The sequence below is a fragment of the Antrostomus carolinensis genome, unplaced genomic scaffold (genome assembly GCF_000700745.2).
Source record: "Antrostomus carolinensis isolate BGI_N321 unplaced genomic scaffold, ASM70074v2 scaffold7424, whole genome shotgun sequence".
Classification (NCBI taxonomy): domain Eukaryota; kingdom Metazoa; phylum Chordata; class Aves; order Caprimulgiformes; family Caprimulgidae; genus Antrostomus; species Antrostomus carolinensis.
Genome location: NW_010311375.1, coordinates 84,255 through 96,392, shown reverse-complemented (window position 1 = coordinate 96,392; position 12,138 = coordinate 84,255). Strand labels below are relative to the sequence as shown.

Below are 12,138 nucleotides of genomic sequence, written 5' to 3'. Positions count from 1 at the left end.
TAAAGCAAATCATGGCACTTTTATTTGTAATCTCAAAAAGTCTAACCAAAGCTTTCATTAAAATCATGAAATAATTCCTGATGATTTAAAAAGAAGTTTTTATTTTATTCCTTATTTAGCAAAGAATTTTCCCCACAGCGATTTATTAATAACAGATGGGCTGCAAAAAACCTCCTGAAGGTTAGTTATTCCTTAAAACAAATTTTCAGCAAAATAAACATAATCTCCAAATCACACATATCAGCTTCTCATGTTTCATCGAGATGTGTGGTACCAGTTTTACAGCAAACTTAAATCAGACGTCACTTTTACAAATGCCTTGCTTTATATTTTGATTTGATTACTCTACAGGAGCTGAGCACACAGCAATAGCTATCAAGACGTCATTACTCTGCAATGGCTTTTTTTTCCTGCATGCAGCTAAGTTCATGAACAACGTCCTGTTGAAATCCCTATAGATTGTCCGCTCTATTTCCAAATGTGTACTGTGAGCTGATGCGTTGTATTGACCATATGAATTCATAGCTCTTAGCCCTAAATCATGCCCTACAGTACAAATTGTTCCATTTGCTATTTTTAATGAAAGCTTATCTTGAATTTCTTTCCGTACATAACGAGCAAACTGCTTCTACCAAGATACAACAGTCTGCAGTTCCAAAGCAGATTATAGCCCTGTGTAAATTAAACAATTCATAGAAAGAATAATAACCTGGCTGGCCTGTATGCCATCACATGCATACATATTTTCCTTCAGAATATAAACAACAAAAAAACGAAATGAGGTTTTTTTTTTTTGTTCTGAGCTCAATCAGCGTAATCTCCCTAACTCACATTGCTATGCGCTGTGAAAGCCAAGCTACAACCCCAGCTGAAGGGCTGGATATTTGAGAATATATTTTACTTGGACTGGAGTTCATACAATTTATTTTCTAATGTTAGTCAAATGTTCCTGCTTGTTACTTAAGCATTACTCTATGGTTACCTCGCCGCATTATGAGACTTTCTATCCTGTCACTCTGCAATAGCTCAGGACTGACAACTTAATGATTTTACCAGTTTCCGATAAAATCCCACTGTGCTGTAGGAAATGACAGATTTGGAATCCTGAAGGGGGGCTATTTTATACAGTTTTGGACACCTGGGAGACATTTTTCCTGCAGTAGAAATATCTAAGACAAAGGCGATTCTTTTCACATACTGTGTTTGTAAACAGCTGACATTACTGAGAAAGTTTAAATAGTAAAAATCACACAAAAGTAGAGGTTTTCTGAAACGTTTGTTTTCAGCCTGAAGCATTCATAACTGAAATTTTCTGTAAATAGTCCTTTTTCTGTTATCTCTTCTTCTACAGTCTAGCCCTCTGGCATACCTACAAGCAAAACATTTTCCTGCTCTATTTTTTTCTTAAGTGTATTTCATTTATTTGTTGCAATTGTTAACGTGTGCTCCTATACTTAGGCATTTAAATCTTATTGATAGAAATATCACAGTAATTTAGTTGCTAAAATGGAACCTGGTGCATTACAAGATGTAGGTGCACCTTTGGGCTTTACCATTTGGAAGCTGCGATGCAAATTATTAAGTATCTGATATTAAGGCACATTAAAACAAAGTCATTACTCAACATCACAGTTATCCTTCATCTTATTTGGATATATAACTCCTACAAACACACACAAATTGGATTTGCAAATCCAGCTGAAGACTAAACCATCCTCCCTTCAATAAATGGAGCAATCGGGTCTTGCACTATGCAACTGAAATACAGTTTCAAGGCTCAAGACTCTCTAAGAGAGAAGAAAAAAGCATTATTTAGGAAGGTCAGGAAACAACCCTGGTCCTACAAAGAACCCCAGACCACAAGGTAGCACATCCCTCTGCTGCTCTTGGGACATTTGTGCCTATGGACATCTCAGCCCAGACCTGCAGCTCTCCGCAGGGCACTCTGAACAAGGCAGCTTAAAAAAAGAAAAGGGCTGTATCTCAGCAGCAATGCCTTCTGCAGCAGTTCATGATGGGAAACCTCTACAAGGACTCTGGGGGAGCCACGCTGGGCAGAACAGTTTATTCTTTTATTCCCTACATCACTTCTGGCTTGAAATATCTAAAACAAAATGTGGAGCTCCAGCCATATATTATTCTTAAATTACTTTAATTTCAAACATGGGAAGAATATGGGATTCCACGTCTACTGGCCATTTCTGCCTGAGAAGGGAGCTGTTGGGCAATTTTGGATGGCAAATAGATTTGGTTTCATTTCTAACTCAAACACTGTGGAGTCAAAAAGCTTGGCTTGAATTCAAAGAGCATTTGGTTTATGTTCTGCTTTGGAAATATTATTAAAAAATGAGAGAAGAGGAATAGAAAACGTTTACTGGAAAAAAAAAAAAAACGAAGGCAGGAGAGGGGTCAGAGTACCAGGCGTATGGCAATCAGTTGTCCTAGAATTCCTCTCCTCAGGTGCTTTCTGGGGGACAAAAAGTAAAGTAACTCCCCTCCTTCCCCGAAAAAAACTCTCTCAATGTAGCACCTTTGAAATTGTTGTATGTACGCTACTGAGGAAAACCAGGCTTCCAGTCTGTTGAGATTGGTAAAATCCCGGAACTAGCACAAGGAGGTCAGGGACACCTGGAATTTTAAATTTGTCTGCTTCTATTTTCCAAATATTGAGAAAAATGATTTTGAGACTTTTGTAGTTACTATGGTTAATTAGCGTCCCCTGATAATCATCCCTGTAATCTCCATCAGTTAATTAGCCTCATGTGGAGCAATGGATTTCATTAATTATTCCTGGTTCCCATTTTTCACATTTAGAGTACAGGGCACTGCACATGCTTTTTTAATTATTCTTTATCATCATCATACTAAACAAACCATTATAGGTCTTTGAGTCAGTTGGATTAAGACAGAAACGAGGGAAGTTTTTTCCAAAGTTGGAGGTTCTGCTAATAAACACAATGTTACTACTTTTACGTTCCTCTGAGTTCATGTGGAAGCCAATGTGACTTGGCTGAACTTGTCTTAAAATTCTCATTTTAGCATTTCTTACCATTCCAGCCCTCCGGGCAATAACTGTGTGAAATTGTCCATCAGACACCTTCTTAGTTGTGGTAAGCTTGTATGTGCCACTGCCAAGATTGTAGGAGAATCTCAGCCTCTCTTCTACTATTTCCAGGGCCAGAAATTCTGCTCGCTCTCCGGTTTGGTTATCGTAGTTATACAACATTAAAGCATTACTTTTTATAGTGGCAAACTTTATATAGATGTAATTATTGTTTGGATCCATACTGGGAAACTCCATATAGGACAGTTCCTCAAATCCATAACTGTTCAGCTCACAATGATTCCCAAAAACACCTGCAAAATGAAAAGTAAAATGTGGTAACAGATAGGTTTTTTTCCCCTCACTGTGCATTCTCCCAGAGACAAAGTATTGATGTGCTCTAGACGTGGCTACGATACACAGGCTCTTTAAAAAACCTCTAATGTCTGATTAGAACTATGCAAATTGAACAGAAGAATCCTATTATCCACAAGTTGGTGCTGAAATATATATATTTAAACTTAAAAACTGAGTTACAAATGATAGTTACATCTATTGAAAAACAAGGTGCATTGCTCTACGGTTTCCACAGAAAACAACAAAAAAGCGAGTTTGACAATTATGTCAAATATGGTTATTGTTTATTATCAGGCACCTGTTAATCCAGTTATGGAGATGAATTTGCAACTTGAGCTTATTTTTCCCTTTATAGCTGTTATCTGAGCTGTAGTTCATTTTTTTAATGCTTATGATATAAACATATATGTGATTAAACATTATGCCTACTTTTATTATCTAAATATTTTGGTGCATTATACGTATTTCTTTTCAGAGCTCTGTTGCATAATTTCCCTTGATTTTTTTACTGTAGCAACAATAAGAAAAAACTTAATTTATGATTATTAGTGATATTTACAATGGACTATGACAATATAGGAAATGAATAAACTCTGAGGAAAAGTAAAAGAAAGGAAATAAAGCAGAATAAAGAAGTTGATCCACATGTTAGTAGAAAACTGTATTCAAAGGTAGTTACAAATGTGTATTGAGAATCATACTTTTGTGTGAAGGTTTTCAGCAGCCTTAAAATATTGTAGATGACTTTTCAAGTTTATCTATTTTTTGATTAATCTGCTGCATTTATTTTCATGCTCTTCTATATGAACAATGACAGTTCTGGATTAATCTGCATTCAGAACCAATCTTGCTGCAATTATAGCTTAAAATATTAGTGTTATTTTTTGTCTTTATTGGGTTCATTCCACAAATGAAATCTGGGATAATTAAATTCTAATAATAATTAAACTATTTTTATTTTAGCAGTTCTATATGCTTCTCTGATTCTTGGAATAGTACTCTAGTTTTGGAACTCAGAACTTTATTAACATACAATAAATTGAACAGGCAAGTACTGGTGAGGGCTTACAAAGCTGTTTGGATTCGGTCAGGTTCTCTTAATCAAATCTACTAAATATAAAAGTGCCAATATCTAATGTTGTGATCCTCACTCACAGAAAAACGTGGCTGCTCTCTAATTCTTTAATCTGCTTTACAGATATTTTGAGCAATTATGCAAAGCCCTCTCTGCTCAATATCATCCCAAAGTCCCTTTTTCTAGTTTAACGTTATGACAACTTCCTTGCACTTTGCAAGTGCGTAGGATGCAAAAATACTGATGTAATTTACATTTAAGTGTCTTACTCTTCAGCCCTCCTAAAAGTGTCTGTTATTAGGCAGAAGAGTCAGCCCTGCTCTGAGCCCTTGGTGTGACCTCCCACGCTACCATGTGCTTCCATCTCCTCCTGTGCTGGCAGAAATATTGTCTTCTTCTGGCAGTTGGGGAAAAATGGAGAAGATGGGGCTAGGGGATGACCAACATCTGCACGTGGACTGGGATCCACGTACAGACTCAACAGTTTTATAGACCCATTGATTTTATAAAGGTAAAAATGAATTAATAGGGAAAGGGATGATGACACAGAGAAGAGGGAAGAGGTACTCACCGAAGGGGCAGTGGCAGTAATACCCCTCCACCCCACTTTGGCAGGATCCACCATTGAAACAGGGGTTGCACTCACAGTAATTGACAGTGGAATCACACGTTTTCCCTGCAATTGGAGAATGAAAGCAATTTCCAGGTCAGAGTATTCAGGTCAAAAGGAAAGTCAGGCTGGTATTTAGGTAAGGAGCTCATGAAGCAATGCTGAACACATGGCCAGGAGGGAGGGTGGCAGGGACCAGTTGTGGCTGTGGGATGGAGAGAGGAAACACAGACACAATGCTGGGCTGCTGCCAGCCCTGACATGGGCATAATACAGAGCCCAAAGAAATTAACTTTACTTTTCAAGTGTCTCATTGTAATTATTTCATATAGGTATTGGCTTTTTTAAAGTAACTTTTTTTTTGGTATGTGTGTCTATAAAAGAAAGAGAATGAAATGAAAGGAGATGCTGAACTAAAAAAATGAAATAAATAAATTAAATCTAACGTGTGCATTAGTGCGAAGGAGATACAAACAGTCCTCCCTGAACCCTGTATGAACACAGCATGCTGAACACAGGCTGCTATTGTACATTATATGATTTTTCTTATTTTTCCTCATCAATTACAACCTCCTTCCTGACTCAGAGGGACCACAGTCTGCTGGAGCTAAAACAAGTTACCCTGGATACAGTCCTTTTCTAAGCAGACATTGTCACATGTGGTAAATATTATTCACCAGAGAATAAACTGAAATCACATAATTCATTTCAACAAGGAAGGGAACCAAGAGAAAAAGTGAAGATTTTAACAGATGCCGAATATTGACAAGGGGATTCTTTGTACAAAACCAACATTTTCCTTGTATAGAAACATGAACCACAAAAGTATTGATCTTCAATTCCAGGTTTTTCATTGCTTAGCTTTTATCAGTTCAGCAACCCTTCCACTGTATACCACTCTTGGTACTTGCCTTCTACCAACAGCACCAGCCTTCCCTGCCTGCTCAGCAAAAACTTTGAAGTATCATCATGTTCCTCATGTTTCTCTGCAAAAACTGGCGACATCAGCCACGCTCTCCCAGACCTCTCCTTGAACTTCATCTAGACCAAGATACACACGCACAGCAAAGGCCATGACTGCCTTACGCTTCTTATTGCACCGATAAAATTATTTTATTCCTCACACTGTATAAATATGTTTAATTTAAAAGTACAACATGAGCTTGCATAGAGAGCATCCATTCTTATATGTCACAGATATCTTATAATTCTCACATCTTGCGTGACAGCAACACCATCCTTAGGGATTGCTGGTCCCTAAAACTGTAGAAAATCAAGACTGTGCTATATTAACTCTGCCAGCTTTTTCAGAATTTCACAACTTCAGTCATCCAATTAAGAAAATCTCCTTTTGTTCCCTTCTACTTTTCTATTTAACCTAAAGATGTTTGCAGGCAGTTCTTCCATGTGAGCAGCAGCCCTCCATGTGCGACTGCAAGCAGGATGGAAAAGGAGCGTTGGAGGATTCCTGTGGTTAATACGTAACTTGTAGATTCACCATAAATCCAGGAAACTTTTCCAGTGTCTGAATCTAATTACGTTTTGAGGGTATTTATTTATATTTTATTCTATAGTGGGCACGACTGAAGGATGAGCTAAATTTTTATGTTAGATTTTGCTGTTTTCTTTCTTTTAAAATTATGGTACATAGTACAGATCTTTGACTTACCGACGAGAACGTGCAGGAAGAGTCAGGCAGAGATGCTTAAAATAGCTCAATGATGTTTCTTAGTTTTCACAAAAAGCAAGTGTAGTTAATAAGGCTTATTCAGTTTTTTGCAATTCAATCTAACTAAATACTCTTCTTCTCAGTTAACATTAAAGGTGGCATATTTGCTGAGTCAGCAACAGAGTATGGGTGTTTATTTTAGCTGCACATATTTTAACCAGGGAATAACAACATCTTCTTAGTGTTTAACAATTGTTTGAATAATTCATGAAACTAATAAAAGTGTGTTTGCATTTATTTTAACTGTTTTGACACAGGAGAAGACGAATACTCTGATTTAACAATTCATCAGAGCTATTAAAACTAATATTTATTTAAAACGAAGAAGAAATTTTTGCTGTTCTTTGCCATTCACTGAAGTGCTAAAGACCTGGAGAAAATGTATCTATTTACATTTGGAATAACAATCCAACAGAAGATGTCTATGAAGCTTATTTTTCCTCTTTAAATGCATGTTAAGCATGTTTATCCTAGAAAGGAAGAGTCCTTCAGCCAGGTATCGGCAGGACAAAAGTATAACTGTTCTAGTTTATCACCATGGTTGTCCTAGATAAGAATTTAAAATAAAGTACTTTGCTAAACCAAGATCATTAGAAAAAGCTAGTAAACAGATAATGGGAGTTACAAACTAGAAAATGATAAATAATAAATAAATAGGCAAACCTTATAATGTAATGTCATGTAACTACCAAAAGAACAGAAACTTGTCTTTATTTAGTATATAACTAATTTTCAATTAAAAAAAAAAAAATCATGGTATGGCCACCTACAACTCTTAGCGACATCCATCTCTTTTCTGCAGAATCCTGAATTTCATCAATTCATTCAAATTTCCTGTTACCTTCAGATCTTTAGTCAGTCCCTCCTTATACTCCTGCGAGATAGAAACTCTCAGACATTCCTCATCCATCCTCTAAGGAAAGGTCTCCATATTTCAAGCTATTATTGGCAGCCTCTATTGGTTATTCTGGTGAGATTCAGAGGGTTTCTGTCAACTCCTGCTTTTTGGATGGCCCACCGGTGCACCTTCTTACCCTTCCCTTTTCATCTAAACCATGTTCTTCCTTCTTGCACTCCTATTTTTTCCCTCTGTTGTTGTTTCCTAGACTTGCTTGGCAGAAGTGGATCTTTCTAGACCTCTGAACAAGGACATACACTCCAGAAATAATGGAAAAAGTTAGGCCGGAGGGACCTTGGACGTCATGATGTCCAACCCCCATTCAAAGCAAGGCAACCTTCAAAGTTAGATCAGGTTGCTCAGGCCTTTATCCAGCAGAGTTTTTCTCTTGTTTGTCTTTTCTTCACTGTGGGGATTCCTCCAGATAAGTTGCTGTGATACCAGTTACATTGTCTTGGCCCTGTAACTACTAAACTTTGACTTTTTTTCTTTTAACACCTTATTCTTCTAGCAAGTGGAACCATCCCAAGATGGCAACAGGTTGTCCTACCACCTTCAGTTATCTCCCTTGCAGCATGCTAACGCTAGCTTTCCAGTACCTTAAGAGTGTATTTGTTCAAGTTCACCCTGATGGCCTGCTGGTTTTACATGGATTACAGACAAAATAAGGTGTATACTAAAGATTTAGAGTTGGAAAAAAAAAACCCATAGCTTGCAAACCCATTTTTTTGCCGTTCTTCCTTTTGCCGTAAATGGTATCTATATTTAGATACCATTTTTTGTGGAGAGAAAAAAAAAAGCATAAAAAGAGTTTTTGAGAGGATGTTTTCTTCAGTAGAGAATTTACACAAGGACTAGCTATTTTGAAATTCTCTCTTGCACAGATAAAACAGATTATTTAAGGAATCTTACCGGATAGAAGAAGATGATAAGCTGTTTGCCACTATGCATAAAAGTGTCCTCACCTAAGCCCAAGTGCTCAGTTTTACTGCTTTCCAGAAAGATAATGCCAATGATCTTAACCTCCCAAAACTAGAGTAGTTTTGGTTTTCAGATGTCATTTTCCACAACAGTTTGCTGATTGGAATTTTACAACATGAATTTAAGAGCAATGATCTGGTAGACCGTTATCCCACCCAAAGAACATGCCTTGAAAAATTCCTAGATGTATGTGTTTTCATGGCTTATGCAAGTCAATTTTCAAGAAGCATTTGCACACATTTGGATTATTATGGACTTCTCAGCTGGGGAATCATTTTATTTGGGCAGCATGAAGAATTAGGCTAATCGTGGACGTTTGATTAGTGTTTCAAGGTATCAAATCCAGCGAGAGGAAGGAAACATCTCAGATGATGTTTTTGGGAACCAGAGAGACTCCAAACCAGAGCCACTCCAGTAAAACTCCAGTTCAGGTGAACATTGCAATTAGTTGAGTTTATAGATCTCTTCTCATCTGAAATATTGGAAGAGGTATTCATTTTTGTGTCAGAAAGATTTTTTTCTGAAGACTATGAAAATCAGGGTAATGCTAGATAATTGATAACAGACAGCATCCAGCATTTATCATTCATCACCTCAAGCTGATGATATCACATCCAGGGGCTTGCTTATGCAAAAATCTAACTTCCTGTGATTTATTTTTTTTAAATTGAAAAATTTGACAGGAACAGATACCAGCTGAATGCTCTTGGGTTTCAGATTTCAGCTGATTTGAGAGTTTTAGTTTTTGTGGTTCTCTGTGTCCATCTTTTAAAGTGGTTGTTCTAGTATTTTAATCTTGCATTTGAAACAATTTCACTAACCTACATTCCTTCATCTTAATGAGTCCTGGAAAACAGGAAATGAAGGGTTCAAAGGAAGGGCAGACAACTACTGTAAATCACAAAGTATATTCCCTCCAGAAAGTGATTATTTTAAAAACAAAACCTGATCATCATTAAGAGATGTAATTATAACAGATTGTTTAAACCCTAATGGCGTTGCTCTGAGTTAATCAGTCTTTATAATCCTATTCAGTGAAAAGAACTACATTACCTTGGCAGTATGATGAAGTGAAATGCAGCTGACAAAACAAAATAAATCAAGGAAAAGTAAGACTCAGTTTTCAGGTAGGCCATTATAAAGGTCTACAGCTCATGTACTCTTAATTTACAGTGAACAGAGAGTCTGTCTCAGAAAATACTAATTTCTAGTTGTATGCAGTACCATATAAATATTTTTTTACTGAGCATGCAAATTCAATTATGAGACTGTATTTTCATTCCAAGAGAAGCAACAAAGCTATGTATATAGTAAACTGAATTAGAAATCCACTATTTTGCATGTCTTTTGTTTTGTTTTGGTTTTTTTGTTGAGGCACTCAAGGTTTATATTCATAAAAAGACCATTCCAGGCTTTATTTTTACATTCACTGGGGCTATCTTTAATCATATATGAATCAGGATTAAACGCCCAAGCAGCTGTGCTCTCTTTCTGTTGGCAGTATAATAATGACATAATAGTCCCTGTGTCAAGCATTCTCAAATAATCTGTATTCTGACATTTGTTTGCAGAACCTATTGAATATTAAATTTTCAGAATTCCAAATATGCTTTTGCAGACATAAAATTTCTAAATATACTGAATATTATTTGTGATCTTATCTAATAAGCTCTGCTGATATTCAACTCCAAAGATACTTTGCTTTTTAATTGCATACTTTGATGCCACTTGTTTTCTGTCTCGATCAGTTAATCTCTAGACACTTAAATAATTCTTGATTCTGCAATGGCCAACCAATTTAAAAAGATCTGACTCCCAAATAGAAACGTCTGCCTCAGTGGTAGTCTATTTTAAAGCTATTTGTGTTGACAAGGAATTTAAGAAAGCTCATATCAGATGCCACATTTAATTCATGCCGTGAAAGAAATCCAACGTTTCAAACTGTAAGAGTCTCTCATCACATTTTCTCGCTTAAATCGTTCTTATTTTTTTGAGCTTGTCACATGTAGAACTTTATTTTTAGCTGACATAACGGTTGAACATTAAGACATGAACTTGAACACCAGAAAAAAATTAGCTGGACATTTCTTTAATGTTTCAAACTATAGGCTAGGGGCATATACTAAAGGCTGCTGCTGGAGTTAATGAAGTGTTCTGTTTCATTGCAACAGCAAACATATGCCCATGTAATCGCTGGTGCTAATGACCTAAAGACTTACAGGGGATAGATGCCCTAGAATTATTTTGCCATGCTCCTGGCAAAATAATTTGATGTCCTAATACAACATGAAATAAAATCCTGGATTGGTAACTTAATTAGAACTGCTTGTCAATTAATAATAATTGCTCCTGACCCGAGGCTCAGTAGTATGCTCATGAGGTTCACACAAAGATCACATCAGTGTCCTTTACAGCAACAGACCTTTCACACTGACTGTGTATCCACTGCTGTAGCTGTGCTTCAAATGAAGCAGTTAAATCTCTATTTAAAAAAAATATTAACCTTCTCTTTTGCAATAAAGTTTATCACATTGCCTGTACTAATCTGGTTTAAGAAAAAAACCCCACAAAAACCAAAAGAACAATCAACCCCCTGATCACTCTGCTGGTTACAGATGAATTTTGGTGGCAGTGGTGGCAAACCCGAATACCCACACCGTGAGCATGGCTGTGCAGACCTGGGGCATCTGAGATATAGAAATGCTCCTTAGAGAAGATAATGAAAGCCTTACCGCATCTTCTCTGGTTAGATTTTTTTTTAGGATGTCTGTAAAAAGTGGCCATAAGCAATGGTTAAAATTCTTAGACCTTCCTTAAATATCACACTCATGACAGAAACAAACATTTCTGGGGATAAAATGCTGCTATGTTTGCACACGTAATAAATATTAGAGAAAAAAATACTCAGAAAAGGTAGGAATGCTGCTGCCATTTCTGGTGCAAATTAAAGAAATACATGACAAAGGGACAGAAATACAGAACAGACATGCTTCATCGTTTTGCCTGAATTCTCTTTTTTTCCCCCATATCCTTCATCTGTTTTCTGTCTTGTATGACTGTAAGCAATTTGGGGTAGAGGTCAGTTTTCTTGCTTGGCACACTCCTAGCAGACTTGAAATGCTACCACAATATGCATAACAATAACAAGAACAGAAAAATCATACTAAGCATTGGAAGTGCTTTCTACATATTTAATAAATTAAAATAGCTCTCGTAAAAAATCTTTCTGTAAGTGTAAGTTAATTTTTTCTGAGGACAGAGCTGAAATAAAATAATACTGTGAGCACCTGGTCTTCTGAGTTTTCATAACTACAAGAACGTCATTTCGGATGACCTCTTCACCTGTTGGGGATGCTCATATTCAGACCACTTTGCACTAAAAAGGTACATTTCTGCTCTCTTTCCAACTCTTCTGGACCGTAAGATAAAGTGAAGTAAAAGCATA

General features: G+C 36.6%; 1 protein-coding gene across 1 annotated transcript in view; it reads right to left on the bottom strand.

The window, feature by feature from the left end:
- FAT4 (FAT atypical cadherin 4) overlaps positions 1-12,138 on the bottom strand; it is a gene marked incomplete at its 5' end in the record, with an annotated part of 70,302 nt that overhangs the window by 16,062 nt on the left and 42,102 nt on the right. The window contains 2 exons of the mRNA XM_010166712.2: positions 3,050-3,357; positions 5,047-5,151. Of these exons, the coding sequence (XP_010165014.2) occupies positions 3,050-3,357; positions 5,047-5,151 (413 nt within the window). The remainder of the gene's footprint in view (positions 1-3,049; positions 3,358-5,046; positions 5,152-12,138) is intronic.